At 46.1% G+C, this 22,575-nt stretch overlaps 1 protein-coding gene across 1 annotated transcript in view; it reads left to right on the top strand.

Annotated features, from left to right (window-relative positions):
- The window catches only part of LOC137436478 (spectrin beta chain, non-erythrocytic 1), a 213,486-nt gene that overhangs the window by 66,298 nt on the left and 124,613 nt on the right, over positions 1–22,575 (top strand). The window contains exons 3-5 of the mRNA XM_068130302.2: positions 16,014–16,165; positions 16,464–16,637; positions 22,284–22,375. Coding sequence (XP_067986403.2) covers positions 16,014–16,165; positions 16,464–16,637; positions 22,284–22,375 — 418 coding nt within the window. The remainder of the gene's footprint in view (positions 1–16,013; positions 16,166–16,463; positions 16,638–22,283; positions 22,376–22,575) is intronic.

Below are 22,575 nucleotides of genomic sequence, written 5' to 3'. Positions count from 1 at the left end.
TCTCCCTCGCAACAAGGTCATCCATGGCCCTCTGGAAACAGGAAACCCCATTCGTTACCCCAAAAGGCAATCGATTAAACTGGTACAACCGTTGCCCCGACTCAAAAGCGGTATAGATATGATCTGCCCTCGAGATAGGGATCTGATGATACGCATTACGGAGATCGAGAGTGCTGTAGACCGAGTATTGGGCCACCTGTCGCATCAGCGCGTCCATCCCCGGAAGGGGGTAGGCATCCAGCTGTGTAAAACGGTTAATCGTTTGGGAATAGTCGATTACCATGCGTCTGCGGTGTGCTTCGCTTCGCACCACGAAGACCTGGGCCCGCCACGGCGACCGGCTGAGTTCTATGATGCCGTCTTTCAAGAGCTGAGCCGTCTCTCCCGCAATGAATTGCATGTCTGCTCGAGAGTAGCGCCGTGATTTTACTGCTACAGGTGTACAGTCAGAGGTTAAATTGGGGAACAGCGAAAGTGGCTGAATTTCCATTTTCGCTAGGGCACACACAGCAAGCGTGTCAGTCCCACCAACAGCGAGCGTGTCTGGCCCACCAAACTCCATTTCCAGTCGTCCATGTCGCTTAAGGAAATCGTGTCCTAACAGAATGTCAGCACATAAAGCAGGTAAAACCATGAGGTGTACATCTGGAAAAACCCGTCCCTTTATCACGAGTTTCAATCGACATTCCCCCTTCGTGCTGAGCCGAAGGCCCTGGGAAGCCATGAAGATCCGTCTCGTAGTCCCCAAGACCTGCCAACCATGCCTGTGCACTAGTCGCTGATCGATAAAACTATCCGTAGACCCTGTATCCACCAAGGCATGCACACAATGGCCGTCGACCATCAGGGGAATAATGGCTTGAGCCAGGCCAGACGAGCCTGCTGGGAGTGGGACCGAACCTCCTGAGTGAGGCGGTCGCGCCACGCGGGTGGGTCCTATGCCAGCCGCAGTTGTCCGGGTGTCAGAGGGTGCCCGTGGAGTTTCGTATACGTTGTCAGGGAGCGTTCCCATGCAATCTGCAGTGCTGCGGTCGTTGCCGGAGTATTCGTTGTTCATGAGGCATTCTTTAAAGCTGTCAGAGAGCGTTCCCATGCAATCTGCAGTGTAGCGGTCGTTGCCGGAGTATTCGTTGTTCATGAGGCATTCGTTAAGGCTGTCAGAGAGTGTTCCCATGCAATCTGCAGTGTTGCGGTCATTGCCGGAGTATTCGTTGTTCATGAGGCATTCGTTAAAGCTGTCAGAGAGCCTCCCCATGCATTCCGCAGTTTTGCCATTCAAAATCGCCGTTTGGCGAGTACGGGCCACCATAGTCTTGCCATTCGAAATCGCCGTTTGACGAGTATGGGCCACCGTAGTCTTGCCATTCGAAATCGCCGTTTGACGAGTATGGGCCTCTGTAGTTTGGACCAAACGCGTGTCGCCGCCAGAGGACGCCGTACGCTCTCGAGAGACGTAGCGTGTACGTACCGCCGGGGTGGGGCGAGGCTCCAAAGGCCCTCGCGTTGCCCGGAGTCCAGTCAAGGACGCACGTTCCATGTCCGATTGAGGATGAGACTGTTGTGGCTGCTCGGTGTCTCTCGCCAAGGTCATCGAAGCCGGGTAAGGTGCCGTGTTCCGTGCTCGGCCCTCCGCAATGAGCCCATTCAAGGTCGCGCACGGCCGCGATCCGCGTGCGGTTTTCCGGCACACTTTTGCATAGTGCCCCTTCTGCGAGCACAAATGGCATATCGCGTCCCGAGCCGGACACACTGTCCGGTGGTGTCGTTGACCCCCACAGAAGTAGCATGCGGCCCCGCGTGAGGCCTTGGGTCTGACCGTAGCGGCAGCCGTCAGGATCCCCGGATCCTCTGCCGGGGCAACCTGGAGTTCCGCGAGCAGGTCCGCTCCCGGGTCGTCGGCGGTAGCACTCTCCGGCCATGCGTGTAGCGAGGTCCCCGCCAAGAGGCGCGTGCGATCATAGTCGTTTGACTGCAGCCGCGCTTCGGTATATATTTTCCCTTGTTCTAGAGCCACCGTGAAGGTCAAGTCGGTCCTCTCCAAGAGCTTGAGCCTGAGGTCCTGAGAGGAGACCCCGGAGATATAGGCGTCTAGGAGAAGGTCATCCTGAACCTGCTCGTGAGTCCGTGGCTCCTGGGTGCTGTCTAGCAGGAGTTTGGGAGTTCCTGGGCATAGTGATCCATCGACTCGTTTGGTTGCTGTCGTCGCGATCGCAGCAAAAGTCGAGCATGTATCACGCTTTTTTGCTTTATGTACAATCGCTTGAGCTCCGCGACAGCGAGGTCGTATGTCGCACATCGCGCAATACTGTTGTACACCTTGTAGTCGACTTTGGACTGGAGCACTGCAAGCTTCGCGGCAGCTGTCGGCACGGCTTCCTGGTCAGCGAACTGATTCTCCAAAGTTTTCAGCCAGTGAGTCAGTTGCAAACCAGCATCCAGGGCTTGCGGGTCGGCGCAGAATTGCGAAACCGCCAGCATCTTGCTTCCCGCCATGTCCGTAGATTTTAATGGAATTAAGTGTTGTGGAAATCATTCAAGACCACAACTTTAGTCCATCTGTTGGTTTAATTCCATTAAGACCTTTGACATCATTCTGCAAATACAGGGATGCAATAGAAATAAGGTTTGGTTTCACATAGGTCAATCCACAATATCATTCAATGAAAGCAAGCGTAATAGTCTATGCGGTACGTACCGTTAACGAGTCCACTAGTCAATGTAACATGTCACAGGAGAAGACGCCTAGAGCAGCGGCCGTTTCGGGTCTTATAGCCGCGCCCCCCTAGCGGTGTCAGCGAGCAGCGAGCATCACCTGGGTTCAGCATAATACGATTTCACTACAGGGTGGAACCAGCCTCACATGTTTACCAACATCCTAAGTGTTCTGAATAGTTGTCGAACTAGCCAGCATGGATGCTACCGCTCCCCGTTCTGTCATTAATTCCAGTTCCTTGAGCTTAATTTCCCTCTAACACTCCATGTCACGTTCCTTTAACTCCCTTTCGGCTCTTCTTTCCTCTGCTCATTTCTCCTCAAGTTCTCGTTCCTGTCCTACTATTTTTTCCGCGAGTTCTCTTTCAGCTCTCCTTTCCTCTGTTCTTCTCTCCTCGAGTTCACTTGCAGCTCTCCTTTCCTCTGCTTTTTCCCCTGCTCTTCTTTCTTCTGCTTTCCTTTCCTCTGCTTTTAACCTTTCCTGGCTCTGCAGTTGCATCTCCATTTTCCGGAGCTCCACATTTTCTTCTTCCTCTGGTAACCAATCCAAGGCTACCTCTGTCCATGTGCCCTGTCCCACCAGAGATTCTATCACCAATGTCTGCATCTCTGCTTTTTTCATATTAACTCGGACCTCCAAGTTAAAATGTGTGGCCAATATCAAGAGTTCCGATTTTTTAAACGCTTGGATCTGTGCCTCACTAGGGAACGCCACAAACTGTTCTGCGTCAAACACCATGGTCACTATCAGTTAACACCTGTTAACCTTCACACAAACATTTTCCAATATATATATTTTTTTCTTCTTTTTTTTGAAAAATTTGGGAATGTTAGGAAAAAATTCCAATTTGGGGAATTTTGGGAATTCTATCCCGGACGAATGTTATCAGGGAATTTGCTCCCGGACGAGTGTTATTAGGGAATTTAATCCTGGACGAAGACCCAATTTTGAGCCCCCGAGTCAATTGGACGAGCCCCTAATTTCTGTTACGTGCTCCTCCCCAACCCCCTGGTCACGGTGTACCTCCGAGCCCCGAGAGGAGTCACGGCAGAAAAATGTGTTATTCTGTGTCAAAAATCAATGGTGAAACCACACCAATTGTTACTAACAAACAAATATTGTATTAAAAATCACACAAGAATAACAGTACAACAATGATAGCAATCAAAAGTACAATCAACATATATCTTATGATTTTACCATCAGCTAATATCAGGTAACTCACTGTGCTCCAAGTGAGTGAAAAAAGAACATTCCCCAATGTCACTATATTCCCGTCTTCGAGCTCAAGTTGATCCCCTCCAGCAATCGTCAGAAAGATGTCGAATCCAAACCCGAATCCCATTCAGATGACAGGCCCAGTCACGCCGCCAAAACTGCACAAAGGCGTACGTGGCCAAAGCGGCAGAAAAGGGTCACACGGCCAACAGCTGCGAAAAGGCGCACTCAAGGCGACTGGGAAATTCACCCCCTCGGGTATGAATGTTTTACCGCTCCAAATCGGCGAACCTCAGGTTTGTCTTCAAAATTCGCGTTGCACACACACATCCCAGAAAGACGTCTGAATGGTGAAAACGGCTGACGCGAAGCAAAGACCTTTCGTGATGAGCAAAGCTCGCGAGTCAAAATGGCCGACGGCTCATACTTGAGACGTAATGACACAACGATGATTCCTTGGAATCCAACGCCAAACCTGACACGCAGGTTGATCAGTCACAGCGATAACAACCCTATCACAGGAAGCCCTTTCCCGGAAACCCAAAGTTCACTCGTGACTCTTGCTCGACAACGTTCGCTCAGGACGAAGAAACAACTCGCTTCTTCCCCGACTTCACTCGCTCCGCCTCTTTTCTCCTCGTCTTCTTCCGGTTTTCGTCCGGTTCCCGATCCGGTTTCCTGTTTCTTTTAACATTAACTTTTAACTTTTGAAACTAGAAATATCTAACCCCTTTAAATGACAACAATAATAATACATGGAATCGGAAATATTTACAGTGGATGCAAACCACCACAACGGAAGTGACGAATCCGTAACACATGACTCAATTTTTTCCATTGAGCCGTTTCAGATATAGAGGGGCAAAGTTGAAGGTGTTTTCCAAGATGGTGCCCATACCACGTGACCTACGACATCATAATTAGCTGTAAAAAATTATACGTGCCTAGCCGATCACTTAATGAAAATTTTTTGTCAATCGGACCAAGGTTTGCTGAGAACATTGATTTTAAAGTTTTTGGAGGTCAAAAATAGGGTGGAAGAATAAGAAAATTAATAATAAGAAAAACTCATTGGAAAAAACAAAAGGTATTCCTCTACAATGCAATTGGATACCAGGGGCTAAGCTAGGGACAGAAAGCAGATGGATGGCTTTGAAAGCAAACAGAGTTAAGACATTCAACCTTGTTAACAGCAGAGTCGGCTTTATGCAATTCCAGGTGAGGAATAGGATCGAGTGAGCGCACACACCAGATACAGACTGAACAAGGTGTCACGAGAACTTTGAAGAAGGAGAAAGGTTTGACATTTCAGTCTCAAGGTTTGTTGCTAAATGATGTTTTCTGGCTCACCTGAGAATGGACACATTTGTTGTGACCCATGTGGAATGACTTCAGGTTGCCCTCCGTCAAGTTAGCCCCCTATAAAGAGAAAGGAAGCTGATTGTGAGCAACTCTGATCATCTTTTTCCCAGTTGACATCTAGCTTAGTGACTATATAGTGCCCAGAGTGTATCACATAGACTCAACGACGATGAGTTGGCTGTTGTGTATGGAACTGCCTTTAGAGGCCATTTTTCCCCGCAGGGCAGGGGTTGGCCTTTTTTGGGCACCGTGGCCCCCTTTTTGAAGCAATGTTTTATGGCTACCCTGTTAGTCGCCTCTTGCGACACACAGGGAATTACCAGTGAACTGGTACTCAATTTGCCGTCCTCGGAAGGATGACAGGCTGAGTCAACCCCCCTGGCATTAATTTAGCGATCGACCGGGATTCAAACCCAGGATCCTAGGATCCCAAGCTGGCACCCTAACCGCTAAGCCAACACCAGGCTGTGTATGGTTGAGAAGTATATCCCTTACACCCCGACTAACACATGTACTGTGTAACACTTAGAAAGTTACCCTATGCAAAGTGATTACAGGGTAGTCTGAGTTTTATATATTAGGAAATCAACTTTTGAGATTGATTACAATCAAGTTGAGACAGATTACAGGAAATCAACTTATACATTCTCTTCAATCTCATTCTTCCCTCCAAGTCTTCAAAACAGCTGTTCAGCACCATCTCACATCTTCCCCCATTCAAAACCTTGATCATTTCCACCCCCCTTAATCCACCCCAAACCCACCTCTTTCAAATTCCCTGTTTCTTTTTTTCCTGAAAGCCCCTGTGGTGTCCATCTTGTTTATCCCATGTACCCCACCCAACCCTCTCTCTTCCACAGATCTCTTGATGTTCCTGTTGTTGTGCTTCCCTCTCTTTCCTTCTCTTGTCTCTCGCTCCCTCTATTATATGTTATTTGTGTTAGCTCTTATATGAGCCTCGACTAAGTATGGAAAAAAAATTGAAGTACTGTATATGCTTGAACACTGCATGAGGTGACTTGTTCTATGAAATCTCTAGTTTGAAATGTTGTTTGTTGGTTAAAGCAGTAGTAACTATTGTGAAGTGATAAACCATGTTTCAAGTGCAGCCCCATGACTGTGGGTGGTTGGGTGTGTCATTCTAATTTTGCATGGCTCGTAGCTCGAAGCAGCATGGAACATTCATGGCACAGATTCAGTTGAGCCACAGATGGATTGGCTGCTTTTTCTTCATCCCTGCGGGGTGGTGCCTGTGAATCTCCACAGTGGTGGTGCCTGTGAATGCAGCTTCATCCCTGCATTCACAGGCACCACCACTGTGGAGATACTACTGTCTTTTGTGATTAAAATGCAGTTTTAAGTTCGAGATGTGCAAAGAGGTTAAAAAAAAAAAAAGTTGACAAAATGACCTTTAGCCCAATGAGTAGCCATCCCCTGACCCTTCCCCACTCCTTTAACTTGTCGGTGGATATGTTTCCTTGCCCCTCTTTTCTCCTCCTGTTCGATTCTCCCCTTGCTTGTCACATCCACCTATTGCCACTACTGCCCTTCTGCTAATGCTACCCACTGCCACCTCGCTCTTCCATACAACAACAACAACAACAACAACAGGCATTTTAAGGCCATTTTCCCTGCTCGAGCGGGGGTTAGCCTTGCGGGCCCCATAACAATCTTCTCCATTTTGCCCTATTTGCTACATCTCCCCTTGTCTGCATTTCGTCTTCCACCACCTTTAGCCAAGTCTTTCTTGGTCTTCCCCGTCCTCTACTTCCTTCTACATTCATTTCCATCACTTTTTTTTTTTTTTTTTGCATACAGAATCGAGGCGAATGAAAGAGCTAACATTTATTTCACAAACAAATCAAACAGACAAACAAAATATATCAAAAGAGGGAGCGGAAGACAAGATGGGGAGAGATGGGGAAGCACACAAACACAACATTTGAGACCAGGGAGATGTGTGGGAGGGAGGGGGCTTGGGGGGAGGAGGCGTGGGAAAGGGGGGGGGGGTGGGTGGGAGAAGTATAAAACACAAGCACACCAAGGACTTCCAGGACAGAAGTTGGTATTTTAAAAAAGTGGATTTGGGGTGAAATTAGCAGTGGTAGAAAAGATCAAGGTTTTGGATGGGGGAAGATAAGAGATGGTGGTGAGCAGCTGTTTTAAAGACCTGGAGGGTGGAGTGGGATTGAAGAGAGTGAGGGAGTATGTTCCAGAGGCGGGAGAAAAGAGGAATGAAGGAGTGAAGGTGAGCAGAGAGTCTTGATTTTGGCAGTTTCACCATAAGAGGGTTGCAGGCAGATCTTGTGCGACCTGTAGGAATATTTGGGGGACAGAGCCCAGAGAGAGCTGGGTGGGGGGGGGGGGGGGGGCAAGGCCAGAGAGGAGTCGGTAGAAGACGGAAAGACCAACAACTTGCCTGCGGTGAGTGAGTGAAAGGCCCTTGGAGTTAGCTTCATCGCGGGAGATTCCAATGATTCTGAACGCTTTGGTTTCAACAGCATGAAGACGAGCTAGGTGTGAGGCAGGAGCACCAGCCCAGAGGGGAGAGCAGTATTCCATTGAGCTGCGGATGAAAGCCTTGTATGTGGTGAGGAGCTCAGGTGTGCCAAGGAAGGACTTCGCACGACGGAGGATGCCCAGTTGGCGACTGCTTTGGAGGCCAGATTTGAAATGTGGTTTTCCCAGGAAAGATCATGGCAGATAGTGAGACCCAAAAGCTTGAGTGACAGAACTTCTTGGAGAGGATTATTCAGAAAGTGGATGGGAGGGTTGTCCAGTCGGTCTTTTTGGAGAGACATCGTAAGAGTGTGAGATTTGTCAGGATTGAAAGACATGTTCCACTTGTTTGCCCAGTCTGTGATTTTCCCAGGTCTGCAGAGAGTGAGGAGGCTGCAGACTGCCGATCTGAGGGATGAGGAATGGAGCGACAGAGAGTAGAGTCATCAGCAAAGAGATAGAGAGGATTTTCAAGAGAGTCAGAGAGATCATTGATGAAGACCAGAAAAAGCACAGGGTCCAGAACACTGCCTTGGGGAACTCCAGCCTGAACAGGAAGAGGAGATGAGAGAAACCCATTCAGGGCCACATGTTGACTACGACTAGAGAGGAAGTCCGCCAGCCATGTGTGGAGATTTCCATGGATACCAAAGGAGGAGAGTTTGGTGAGCAGAGCGGGGTGCCAGACCGTACTCTTCTCAACCAGTCACTTTCATCCTTCCTCAACACATGACCAAACCATCTCAACCTGTTGCTCTTCACAGCATCAATCACAGGCTCGATTCCCATCATCTTTCGCAATTCATCATTTGTCTTCCTCTCTCTGAACGATACTCCACACATCCACCGAACCATTCACATTTCCACCCCCTCCAGCCTTCTTTGCTGCTCTACGTGCATTACCCATGTCTCGTTCCCATAAATAATAACACTTCTCACACATGCAGCATACACCTTTCCCTTCAGCTTCAACGACACTCCCCTCCTCGACAGCATGCTACTCAGTTCCCAAAACTTCTTCCATGCACATCTCACTCGAGCAACCGTTGCCGAGTCTGATCCACCTTCTCCATTCAGCATGTCTCCTAGGTAGCAAAATGTTTTCACACCTTCCAGCTTCACGCCGTCCCCAAGATCCAACTCAACATTTCCTCCATCTGCAGCTCCCTCTGTGCACACCTTACACTTGAATGTAGCTGCCACACTGGTTAATGACCCTCTCAGACCACTACATTTTTGATGAACCCACTCAGCGCACATTGTACATTGAATGGAGTTCACTCCGACACCCTTCCCGCACATAGCACACGGCCACTTCCCAGTTCTTTCCACCTCACCACATGCTTTACCACTTGCCATCACCTTCGTCTTTCCGATATTCACCTTCAGACCTTTTGTCTCTATACATTCACTCCATACATGTCTCCATTCATACACTTGTCCAAGCTCTCCCCAATCAACACCAGATCATCTGCATACAACAACTCCCACGGTAAACCCTCCTTTACGTTCCGAGCCAGCACCTCCATCACAGCTACAAATAGTTGTGGACTTAGTACTGACCCCTGATGCACTTCCATCTTCACCTCAAACTCACCACTGTTCCCGTCCTTCATCCTTACAGCTGTGCACGCTCTCTCGTACATTGCCATCACTACTCTGATCAACCATTCCTCCACTCCTAACTTCCTCAATGCCCATGTCATTACTTCGCGTGGAACTCTATTGAATGCTTTCTCCAAATCAACAAATCCATGAAACAACTTCTTCCTCTTCTCCATTTACTTCTGCAACTGCCTTTCAATAAAAAGCGCGTCTGTCGTTCCTCTTTTTGGCATAACTCCAAACTGCATTTCGTCGATCTTCACTTTTTTCCTTATCCTCCTCTCCAACCCCCTTTCCAATACCTTCATTCCATGCTCCAATAACTTTATCGCTCGATACGAGCCACAGTCCAGAGGGTCACCTTTCCCCTTGTATATAGGGACGAGGGGACTCAGTTACCAATCCACTGGAATACGGCCTTCTTTCACAACCAGATTACAGATCTCTGTCATTCTCTTCACACCCCAACTTCCCACTGCCTTCAACATATCTCCCACAATTCCCATCGGCCCTCCCGCTTTTCTACTCTTTTCTGCTTTTATCGCTTCCTCAACTTCCTTCTCAGTTATCTTCTCTGCCGGTCCTAAAACTGGGTTACTCTCTATGTTGCCATCCCGTTCATTCTCTGCATTCAACAGCATTTCTATAGATCTCTTCCATCTTCCTTTAATTCCATGTGGGTCCACAAGGATTTTGTCCCACTTCATCCTTCAAGCAACTCACCCCCATCACATTGCACCTCTCTTTCGCTATCTGCTTTGCAATCCTGAATACCGCTCTCTGACCCTCCTCCGAATCCAAGCGTTTTCCGAACATTTTCCTACATGCCTCCTGCGCCTTTGCTACCTCTTTCTTTGCAGCCTTCTTGGCTGCCTTATAACTTTCATGCTCTGCCTTTTCTGCCCCCATACCCTTCGCCTTCTGCCACTTCTTGAACTTCTTCCTCTTCTCGTCAATCCTCTTTCCAACTTCATCATCCCACCACCATGTTTCCGATTGCCTCGGTGGTCCTTTTGTCCATCCACATATCTCACCAACGGCTCCCAACAAACTATCTTTCATTGACCTCCAACCACTTTCAAGCTCAACCACATCATCCTCTACCATACTCAGCTTCTCTTTTAATGGCTCCCTCACTCACCTCTTTCAACCTCCACACCTTCATTCTCGGTTGGTACTTCACCCGCCGAGCTCTCCTCGCACCTTTCACCCTTATGTCGCAGACAACCAAGTGGTGCTGTGAAACAGCCTCCTCCCCCGGGATCACCTTTGTGTCCCGGAGGCGCCCCTTATCTCGCCTACGCACCATCAGGTAGTCAACATCAGGTAGCTCTTCCATGAGCCTCGATTTTACACACGCACAAAAATAAATAAATGTAAGGTCAAACAAAGTGCAAATACTCTTTCTGCCTTTATGGTTTCATCAGCAAGACAAAATACAGTAAATAAGAATTGTTTGGCAAATCCTGTAAATCTGAAGGAAGCCCTGGATGCAAAGTTGTTGAAATTCCATGAAACCCTTACTGGCAATGAACCAATGAAGAATGACAGACGTAAAAGTAAAATAGGAAAAAAGAGAGAGAGAAAAAAGACTCATTATAAAAAGATGCAATGATGTATAAAAAGATGTATAATTATAAATGATAGAAGATGGGGAAAAATGCAGAAAGAAAGGCAAGCAAAGTGAAATTAGTTTCACACTTCCTACATATGATATGTGCAATGACTGGATTAACGACTCAAATGGAATGGTGCAGAGTGTAAAAGTAGAGTGTACTGTGAATTTTCACAAGTTATTGCTTAATTGTTGAATTCGTTTAATACATGTCACACTTGTTGAGATTATGAGGTCATCTCATCTCGATTCTCGAAGAGATGAAGTTAAAAAAAAGAAATGGTCATGATGTCGGGATGTCTGCCTGTCGCCCGACCGTCCGTTAACACTTTGCTATTTTTGCTACTCTTCTCATAATACCCAGCTGATTGTTCTGAAACTTGACACATAAATACAAGAGAGTAGGTAAAAAATAATAACCCCCAAACTTCGGATTCATACTCGTCCCTTATTAGCTCCTGTTGGATTTAGTCCAAAACGGGGACTTATGGATTGGGTTTTGTCCGTCTGTCCGTTCGTGTGTGCGTGCGTCCGCAGCGCTATCCCGGAGATGGTATACATATGCACATCATTTTGTTTCACGATGCGATCAAAGATGGCCGACTGGCAGACTGTCGGCCATTTTAGTTGTAAAAAAACCCTCGGGGCTATTTATTTCCAATGTATGTTGCTTTAATCGATTAAAATTACTGTTTATGCCATTTGTGTTATTGTAAAATAATTAAAGTTATCTTGTAAAGTAATTATCTTGAACAAAACATCTTTGTTATGCTGATTTCTGAGGAAACCAAACTCGTGGCAGTTCACATTATTTCTACAATCATTGTATTCTAATTGAGTCAGAAAGTTTGGCCTGGGTCGAATCTGACCTTGTCTGGGTCATATCCAAAGATTTAAAAAATGGTAGATGCTTCCTTGGTTGATGCCGGGCATTTGGACCATACACCCATAGATTGGACAGAAAACAGCCACCAATAGATGGCGCTACTGGCACCTAGTGTGTTCTGAGAGGTGTTGTTCCCCAAGATCAATGGCTGTGTTTGTTTGATGTCAAGTCCTATGTTCTCTTGTCTCTGTCTACATGTGGTGTGTAATTACCTCCACCACTGAAGGTGGACGGAGGTTATGTTTTCACCCCTGTCTGTCTGTTTGTCTGTGAGAGGGATATCTCAAATAGTTGTGGATGGATTTGCACGAAATTTGGTGGGTCTGTTGGGTGTGTGACAAGGACGAATTGATGACATTTTGGTGAAGTTCCGGATATGGATACTATAATTGTATTATTTTATTCATTCTTCACCACTGAGTGATAGGGCTAAAATCGATATTCTTACGTTTGTGGGGGGTAGGCATGAAATACCTTAAGAAAGTTCAGAATGTGTAGATTAGAATGCTCCGTATGCTGCTGAGAATCTCGATGTAGTAAGTAGGCCGTCTGTCCGGCTAAGAGTGTTTGATGTCGCCATAAGGGGTGTGGCTTTGTGCTATTTCATTCTCGGGCTTATATATTAATTCCCCAGTGTGTAATATGTGTGTAATTCCCCAGTGTGTAATTTGCCTCCTGTGGTTTTCCCTTCGGTTTTATTACATTCGGCCAGCCAGGAAATCAAGGGCTCAGTAAAACAACGATAGCCCTGTAATGGGACTCATGCGCTCACAACACTACCAGGGCTGACAGAAACGGCACTTGCCAATCGGCAAGGGAACGATGTCATCCAAACATTCCCGAACTATGACTAGACTCCGCCCCCTGATGACTCATGACAGGGAGACCACGCCCCGAGCTTCGTGATTGGTCGGAGTGATGGATGATGGAATAGCGCTCGGTGATTGAACAGAGTGTGACTTCAGCAGTCGAACATTCGAGAGCTGGAGGGAACAAGACGCCGTCTTGCCATCTTGATCTCTTTGTGCTGGCGGTTGTTGGAGGCAGTCAAATTCCTTCATCTGGTCCTGGTGTTTGATGGAGGCGGTCACATTTTCTCTTTGTTCTGACTTGGTTGCGGGCGGTGGCGCATCTTTGGCTCGTTTGCGCTTGTGGAAAGAGACTGAACAAGAGAGGTTTGGGGCAGTCGGCATCACGAGAAGTACCTCACATTGGGATGTGGAGGAGCGTGACTCCGTGCCATTTTGTGCGATTCCTGCACGGTGGTTTGGAAGCGACGGACGTCTACAAGCCCTTGGTTGACCTGCAAAGCTGAGTGCCGGCCGATTACCAAATCATTTTATTTTATTTTATTTATCCCTGTGTCTGTAATTGAGTCAGTATGGAGGGTCCCTCACCTTAGGCTATTACTTTTAGATTTTGCCTCAACATTTTTTTTTGTGCTTGCATTACTTTCATTAGATCATTAATTGTTGAATTTCAATTTATTGTCTTGTTTCGTTTCTTTGTTTGTGGGTTCAGATTAAGCCAGTGTCGGTCGTCCGATCAGGTAAGACTTCGAACCTTCCCGCACGCATGAAAAGATAATCCCGCCAAGTTCTAAATATGCCTCGGAGTTAAAGCTCGTTTCGGTCATTCATCCTCTTGGGTGTTAACCCCGGGGACGCGACAATATATAGCACAATATCTCAAAAAGCTATGCACAGAAACTCGGACAAAACTTGGTGATATGTTGGGTGCGTGACAAGGACGAATCAATTCAATTTTAGTGATATCCGAATGCGGAACAGGATACGAGAATTTTTTAAAATTTCTTAAGTGGTTCTTCGCCATTGAGAGGTGGGGTCCAAAAACGATATATGGCATGATATTTCAAAAAGTTGTGGACGAGTTATAACAAAACAAGGTGGATTCGTTGGTTAGGTGACAAGAACATGGCGATTAGATTTTGGTGCAAGTCTGGACTCAGATCCGGCCTATAAGTGGGATACGACAACAAAAACTGTTCAGCCTGGCGGAGGTATGCGCTCTACCAGGTGGAGTGCTGATCTACAGACTTGGCATTTAATATGGAATATTTTTTTTGTGGGAGTGAACTTACTTTTGAAGATGACTTAGAACCAAAAGTTCATTGGAATTATGTTGAAATTATTCTTGATTTTGTTAATGTGACCTTTAAAAGAAACAAAAACCACATTTGACATTTCGAAGCAAATAAATTGATCCTTGAAAGTGATGTAAACTGATATCGAACTCAATTCACGGACAGTACTGTGTTGAACTTCTGTGCGTTTTCCAGAAGTATCTCTTTATTTTGCACATTAGCCAAAAAATTTTTTAACAAAAACAAAAGTTAAATTACGACTGGGATTACGGACACGAAAATTACAGTTCAGTACTTCGTGTAACCCCCACGAACATTCAGGAGAGCACGGACACGTTGAGGCATGCTGTTCACGAGATTTGCCAAGGTTTGGACAGGAATCGCTTGCCATGCAGTGACAATAGCCTTCTGCAATTCATGCACAGAGGAAGGCTGCTGGTCCAAGTTGTCGATTTGACGCGTTAATTCTGCCCACAAGTTCTCTATCGGATTCATATCTGGGGACATGGCAGGCCACTCCATATGCTCTACACCACGGTCAGCAAGAAAGTGTTGGATTAAGCGAGCACGATGAGGCCGTGCATTGTCATCTTGGAAGACAAAGTTTCCTCAAAAGGCTGCACGAACAAATGGAAGCAATGTTTCTTCCAGAATGGCCCTGTGCTTGAACTGGTTCAGGTTTCCATTCAGAACAACCAGGTCAGTTTTGCCCCCTGGATGAAAAGCAGCCCAAACAGTCACCCCACCACCTCCAGCTTGGACTCTTGGCACTATACAATCTTCGTTGTAGGCTTCATGCACTTGTCTGTGCACTCGGACGCGGCCATCTTGACGATAGACTAGAAATCTAGACTTGTCACTGAAGATCACGTGATTCCAGTGTCCTGGCTGCCATTGACGGTGCTCTCTGGCCCACTGCAATCGGCGCTGGCGGTGTTTCTGGTCAGACGTGGCTTTCTCAGGGGACGCCTGGCACGATAGCCTGCTTGAATCAGTCGTTGGTCGACTGGCCTTCTGGATACAGGCACATTTGTCAGTTGCTGCCACTCACCCCTAAGCCGATTAGCTGACTTGGTACGGCCATTGCGGATTAACCGGTGCAGCTGGCGATCATCCCTCTTTGTGGTTCTGCGGGGACGTCCTGGCCTCGGTATTGGAGTAGGGACACCTCTCTGAGCATTTCGTTTCAGGATCTTTGACACCTGACCTTGAGTGATGCCATACTGCCAAGCAATAGCACGTTGTTTCATGCCGGAATTTCGTAAAGCCACCACTAAATGACAAACAGCATTGTCGAGTTGACGGACCATCTCCAGGGGAAGTGGCAATAACTTTTGTAGATGTGCAGCAGTTGTTTTCCACTAATACAGAATGCAACAACCCTTATATACACGATTGTGAAGCCAATCGTCAAATGTACCTGTCCGTACATTTTGTCACGCCACCTGTGATATAATCCTGTTATTGACTTCTTGCTGCTACAGACAATCAGTGACATGGTTCTTTTAACAAAGAAATCACCGAAGCGTAAAATAAACTCACCAGATTGATATACCGAGTTCAGAAATTAAACCCAAGTCAAGAAAAAAAAAATATTCCATATTAAATGCCAAGTCTGTAGTTAGTCTGCCCCTGCGCAGCAGGAGACGTGGTTTTGCAATCACGTGTGCGTGTGTCTGTGTGTCTGTGTCTGTGTGTTTATGTCTGTGTCTGTGTCTGTGTCTTTGTCTCCCCGTCCGGGCCATAAAAACTTTTTACCATTTGAGCTATTGTCATCAAATTTTCACCAAAGCTTTATTATGATAATATGGAGAAGGCAAATTAATAAATTGTCAAAAGGTTTAACATACTAACTTTCTAATAGGTGCAGTTTCTTGAAAACCTTATACATTATGCATTGTAGTTTGATAACAAATGTTATATAAAGAAGCCATGTTGATTTGTGCTTCTCATTCATGTGCATGATGCAATATCCAAAGGTGACTATGAGATGATGTTTGTTGTTCTTCAGATGAACGTGAGATTGTGCAGAAGAAAACCTTCACCAAATGGGTGAACTCACACCTGGCACGTGTTTCCTGCCGCATCTCAGACCTGTACTTGGACCTACGTGATGGTCGCATGCTTATTAAGCTGCTGGAAGTACTCTCTGGCGAGAGACTGGTATGTTGAGAGTGCATATACATGCCAGCTGTTATGAACTTATGATGTAATTTATTGTTAAATAGCGGCATTGACTTGAATCTGTAAACACGATTCAATCAGTGTACAAGAGTATGTGTAGATGATAAATAAAAAAAAAATTTAAATTTATTTTAGCTTAGGTAATGATAATTATTGTTTATTGCTTTTTTTGCACATGGAATTATTTGCATTGACTGCTTTTGTATACACATAAAATATTATGACTCCGACCTAACCATTGTGATTTCATGCTGAACATCATGTTTGTGTCCTTCAGCCTCGACCGACCAAGGGCAAAATGCGGATTCATTGCCTTGAAAATGTTGATAAGTCATTACAGTTCCTTAAAGAACAGAAGGTTCACCTGGAAAATATGGGTTCACATGATATTGTGGATGGAAATCACCGTCTCATCCTTGGACTCATTTGGACCATCATCCTCAGGTTTCAGGTATTTCCTTGATATGCTATGATTCCAGAACGCTGTCTGTTATCGCCGCTCCTCCAGTGTAGCTCCCTATGCTCTCTTAGACCTCCGACCACACCCTTTCCCACACCCCCAGCTCCTCCAAAAAGTACGCATTCTTCTAGTACCCCCTTCCTGGTTAAACTCCCAAAATCCAGGCTTACTGCACACTTGGACTCTTTTGCTCCTCTTCTTTCCTGAGGTTGTTCAACCCCACTCTTCCATTCAGGGCTTCAAGTAGGCGGTGCACCATCATCGCAGACCAATCAAACATCCTTTCCCAATATATTTTCTACCCTCACCAACCCTACCTAACCCTCTTATTTACAAATGTCTGTCTCCCCCCCCCCCCCCCCCTTCCTCTCTCTCTTTTGTGTTCGTTCTTTCCCCTCCCTTGTCTTGCTCTTCTATGAGCCGAGATTTTGGATACATCTTTCGATAAAATAACAATACAGGTTTATGGTTAACATTCTTTTTTCATACAAAAATTTCAGGCGCTTTACATTTGAAAAAGAAGGTGAAACATAGTTAACTAGAACGGTGCTCAGTAGAGAGCACACCTCCGCCTGGTTGGCCATATCACTCAATGGTGAAGAATCACTTAAAAAATTCAACTAGCCGGTTCCGGATCTTCACCAAAATTGAATCGATTCTTCCTTGTCACGCACACAACCTGTCCAACAAGTTTCGTCCAAATCCATCCATAACTTTTTGAGATATCCCTCTATGTATAGATTTTAGCCCTATCACTCAATGGTGAAGAATCACTTAAAAATTAAATAATTCTCATATCCGAATCTACAATCAGATCTTCACCAAAATCGAATCGAATCGTTCTTGTCACACCCACAACCGGTCCACCACGTTTCGTCCAAATCCGTCCATAACTTTTTGAGATATCACGCAATGTATCGTTTTTGGCCCTATCTCCCAATGATGAAGAATCACTTAAAGAATTAAATAATTCTCATATCCGAATCCATATTCAGATCTTCACCAAAATCGAATCGAATCGTGCTTGTCAGACACACAACCGGGTGTCTGACAACTTTAACTACGGTGGGCATTCAAAAGTCCATACAAAAAACTTTCATATTTATTGGGTTATGTGAGTGTCTTGTTTGTACAACTTTTTAATGTCTCACATATGAGTGTGGCAGGCAGGCTCTGCAACAGCTGAAATCGTTTATAGTGAGATGCTGTTAATCCTCAAAGCAGTCTCCCAAATAAAGAAATGATGTCTTGAACGCATGAACCAAAATTTGGTAGATGCTCAATTAAAACATTAACAAGTTTTGATATGACATGGAAGGCAATTCGAAATCGTGGTATTTGGCGTAGTGATATAATGCAACTAGATCAAAACAAAGTAAATATAGTACAGTACTGTACAGTGATCGTGGTCGAATTAATTTCCAAAGATCTCTTTCCAATACATTTTCCACAAAATTGCTTATATATTATTTATTTTGCTCAGCAGCTAATATCAATCAATAAATTTTTTCAAAAACGTAAAAAATTTTTTTTTTCAGAATTGCGTTAAAAGAACAATGTTCAATGCACAGACATCCTTGGAGAGAGCAGTCACATCTTCCAAGACTGAAAACCATATTTATCCTGCTGTGTACATGTTTTCTCTTTGAAAAAGGAAATAAATATCAAGCAAGCTGCAAAACTTACATGCCACTTTGAAAAGTCTTTAAAGTCCTAAAGTTTATCAGGAGGCTATATAGCCTCTGTAGGTGGTTCCGGTCCCTCGGGCGACGAGGCTTGCTTCGAGCTCTCCACGGCATCGAAGTTTGAGTGTTTTCCCATTCGTGTCTTTGTCGGGTTTCCGCTGGTTGTTTTGTTGTGTGTATGTTGTTGTGTGTTTCTGTTTAGTTTTGGTTTTGTGGTTGTTGTAGATTTGTGTGTGATTGGTCGTTTTTTATTCGCGCGTCGTGCGCGGCCTGGTCTTTCCGGGCTCCCTTCCCCCGTCGGTGTTTTGTGAGTGTAAGTTCTTTCCTTCACAGTATTTGCTTGTTTCTTTGATTTTCTTTTCTCCCCCTCTGCCTCTCGCAGGCATCTTACCCTTTGTCCGGCGTTTTTAAAAACAGGACAAACGGATAGACAAAGAATTATATATTGATTATTTCTCTCCTCCTGGACACGTGCTTGTTCGCTCTCCTCCTCGTCTCGACTTGTGCCCCGCCCCCTGTATCTCGTTTGGATATTGTTGGAATATGTTTAAACCGCAGCCGTGATGCTGACGCCACCCCCCCTCCCCCCCCCCCCCCAGAATTTCCATGCCTTAAACGTTTCCCAGTGTGTACCCTGGTCAGAATAGGTACACCGTATCCCTGCGTGTCGTAAGAGACGACTAAGAGGGTTGGCGTCAGGAAGGGCATCCGGCAATAAAAAACATTGCCTCAAAAAGAGAACCATGACAATTACAACTACATATGGGCAGGGTGCAGCCCGAAGTGGAGATCGGTTTCTGAGGTTTGGGACATGGAATGTAGGGACAATGACAGGGAGATCAGGAGAAGTGGTGGAAGTATTGGTCAGAAGAAGAGTGGACATATGTTGTGTGCAGGAGACGAGATGGAAGGGAAGTGGTGTGAGAATGGTGAAGGGTAGGCAGGGACAGAAATACAAGTTTGTGTGGCAAGGGTGCCCGAAGGGCGTGAATGGTGTTGGTGTCCTGTTTTCTGAGGAGTTTGTAGACAGTGTGGTGAGTGTGACTAGAGTGAGTGATAGGTTGATGATGGTGAAAATGATGATTGGAAAGCTCTTGGTGAACGTCATCTCGGGATATGCTCCGCAGGTTGGTCGAAGCGATGAAGAGAAGGACAAGTTCTGGTGTGCGATAGAGAAGCTGATGGAAAACGTGAAAGATGAGGAAGTTGTTGTGGTGGGAGGAGACCTGAATGGACATGTGGGAAGGAGTATGGATGGTTTTGAGGGAGTTCATGGGGGTTACGGATATGGTGTGAGAAATGGAGAAGGTGAAAGGATTTTGGAGTTTGCTGATGGAGCTGATTTGTTGATTTGTAATACTCAGTTCCAGAAAGAGGATAATAAGCTTGTTACATACACGTCAGGTGGGTCGACGACAACCGTTGACTACCTGATGGTGCGTAGGCGAGATAGGGGGCACCTCCGGGACACAAAGGTGATCCCGGGGGAGGAGGCTGTTTCACAGCACCACTTGGTTGTCTGCGACGTAAGGGTGAAAGGTGCGAGGAGAGCTCGGCGGGTGAAGTACCAACCGAGAATGAAGGTGTGGAGGTTGAAAGAGGTGACAGTAAGGGAAGCATTAAAAGAGAGGCTGAGTAGGGTAGAGGATGATGTGGTTGAGCTTGAAAGTGGTTGGATGTCAATGAAAGCTAGTCTGTTGGGAGCCGTTGGTGAGGTATGTGGATGGACAAAAGGACCACCGAGGCACTCGGAAACATGGTGGTGGGATGATGAAGTTGGAAAGAGGATTGACGAGAAGAGGAAGAAGTTCAAGGAGTGGCAGAAGACGAAGGGTACGGGAGCAGAAACAGCAGAGCATGAAAGTTATAAGGCAGCTAGGAAGGCTGCAAAGAAAGAGGTAGCAAAGGCGCAGGAGGCATGTAGGAAAATGTTCAGAGAACGCTTGGATTCGGAAGAGGGTCAGAAAGCAGTATTCAGGATTGCAAAGCACATAGCAAAAGAGAGGTGTGATGTGATGGGGGTGAGTTGCTTGAAGGATGAAGTGGGACAAATCGTTGTGGGCCCAGATGGAATTAAAGGAAAATGGAAAAGATATATGGAAATGCTGTTGAATATAGAGAATGAATGGGATGGCAACATAGAGAGTAACCCAGTTTTATGACCGGCAGAGAAGATAACTGAGAAGGAAGTTGAGGAAGCGATAAAAGCAATGAAGAGTGGAAAAGCGGGAGGGCCGACGGGAGTTGTGGGAGATATGTTGAAGGCAGCAGGAAGTTGGGGTGTGAAGAGAATGACAGAGATCTGTAATCTGGTGGTGAAAGAAGGCCGCATTCCAGTGGATTGGGAACTGAGTACCCTCGTCCCTCTATGCAAGGGGAAAGGTGACCCTCTGGAGTGTGGCTCGTACCGAGCGATAAAGTTATTGGAGCATGGAATGAAGGTATTGGAAAGGGTTTTGGAGAGGAGGATAAGGAAGAAAGTGAAGATCGACGAAATGCAGTTTGGATTTATGCCAGGAAGAGGAACGACAGACGTGCTTTTTATTGTGAGGCAGTTGCAGGAGAAGTATATGGAGAAGAGGAAGAAGTTGTTTCTTGGGTTTGTAGATCTGGAGAAAGCATTCGATAGGGTTCCATGTGAAGTAGTGACATGGGCATTGAGGAAGTTAGGAGTGGAGGAATGGTTGATCAGAGTAGTGATGGCAATGTACAAAAGAGCACGCACAGCTGTAAGGACGAAGGACGGGAACAGTGGTGAGTTTGAGGTGAAGGTGGGAGTGCATCAGGGGTCGGTACTAAGTCCACTACTATTTGTAGCTGTGATGGAGGTGCTGGCTCAGAACATAAAGGAGGGTTTACCGTGGGAGTTGTTGTTTGCAGATGATCTGGTGTTGATTGCGGAAAGTATGGATGGACTGAAGGAAAAGATGAACAAGTGGAAGGAATGTATGGAGACAAATGGTCTGAAGGTGAATATCGGAAAGACGAAGGTGATGGCAAGTGGTAAAGCATGTGGTGAGGTGGAAAGAACTGGGAAGTGGCCGTGTGCCGTGTGCAGGAGGGGTGTCGGAGTGAACTCCATTCAATGTACAATGTGCGCTGAGTGGGTTCATCTAAAATGTAGTGGTCTGAGAGGGTCATTTACCAGTGTGGCAGCTACATTCAAATGTAAGGTGTGCACAGAGGGAGCTGCAGATGGAGGAAATGTTGAGTTGGATCTTGGAGACGGCGTGAAGCTGGAAGGTGTGAAAACATTTTGCTACCTCGGAGACATGCTGAATGGAGAAGGTGGATCAGACTCGTCAACGGTTGCTCGAGTGAGATGTGCATGGAAGAAGTTTCGGGAACTGAGTGGCGTGCTGATGAGGAGGAGAGTGTCGCTGAAGCTGAAGGGAAAGGTGTATGCTGTATGTGTGAGAAGTGTTATGATTTATGGGAGCGAGACATGGGTAATGAACGTAGAGCAGCAACGAAGGCTGGAAAGGGTGGAAATGCGAATGGTTCGATGGATGTGCGGAGTATCGTTGAGAGAGAGGAAGACAAATTATGAATTGCGAAAGATGATGGGAATATTGCCTGTGATTGATGCTGTGAAGAGGAACAGGTTGAGATGGTTTGGTCATGTGTTGAGGAAGGATGAAAGTGACTGGTTGAGAAGAGTGATGGAAATTAATGTAGAAGGAAGTAGAGGACGGGGAAGACCGAGAAAGATTTGGCTAAAGATGGTGGAAGAAGAAATGCGGGCAAGGGGGTTAACAAGGAGAGATGCAGAAAATAGGGCAAAATGGAGAAGATTGTCATGGGGACCGCAAGGCTAACCCCCGCTCTAGCAGGGAAAATGGCCTTAAAATGCATGTTGTTGTTGTTGTTGTTGTATATAGCCTTTGTGGGTTGTGCAAGTGAGGTTGAATTTGTTATTGTTGTGTTGCAAGTTTTACCTGTTATTTTACAGATCCAGGACATCAGTGTTGAGACAGAGGACAGCAGAGAAAGAAAGTCTGCCAAGGACGCTCTGCTGTTGTGGTGCCAGATGAAAACCGCAGGGTAGGGTGTGGTTTTGAAATCTTGCTGTGAGTGTCCTGCTCACAGAATTACTGAATTTCTGTGCTCAAGTTGACCTTCCCCCGAGGATAGAATAATGCCAAAAAGTACAAGGAATGAAATTGTTTTTTTTTTCAATCCACCCTTCCTTGACTCATGTAATTCGTTCCAGAGGACTTACACTGCAGCTGCATCCGTTGCAG

Source organism: Myxine glutinosa, chromosome 11, assembly GCF_964187855.1.
Source record: "Myxine glutinosa chromosome 11, kmMyxGlut1.1, whole genome shotgun sequence".
Lineage (NCBI taxonomy): Eukaryota > Metazoa > Chordata > Myxini > Myxiniformes > Myxinidae > Myxine > Myxine glutinosa.
This window is presented reverse-complemented; position numbering and strand designations above follow the sequence as displayed.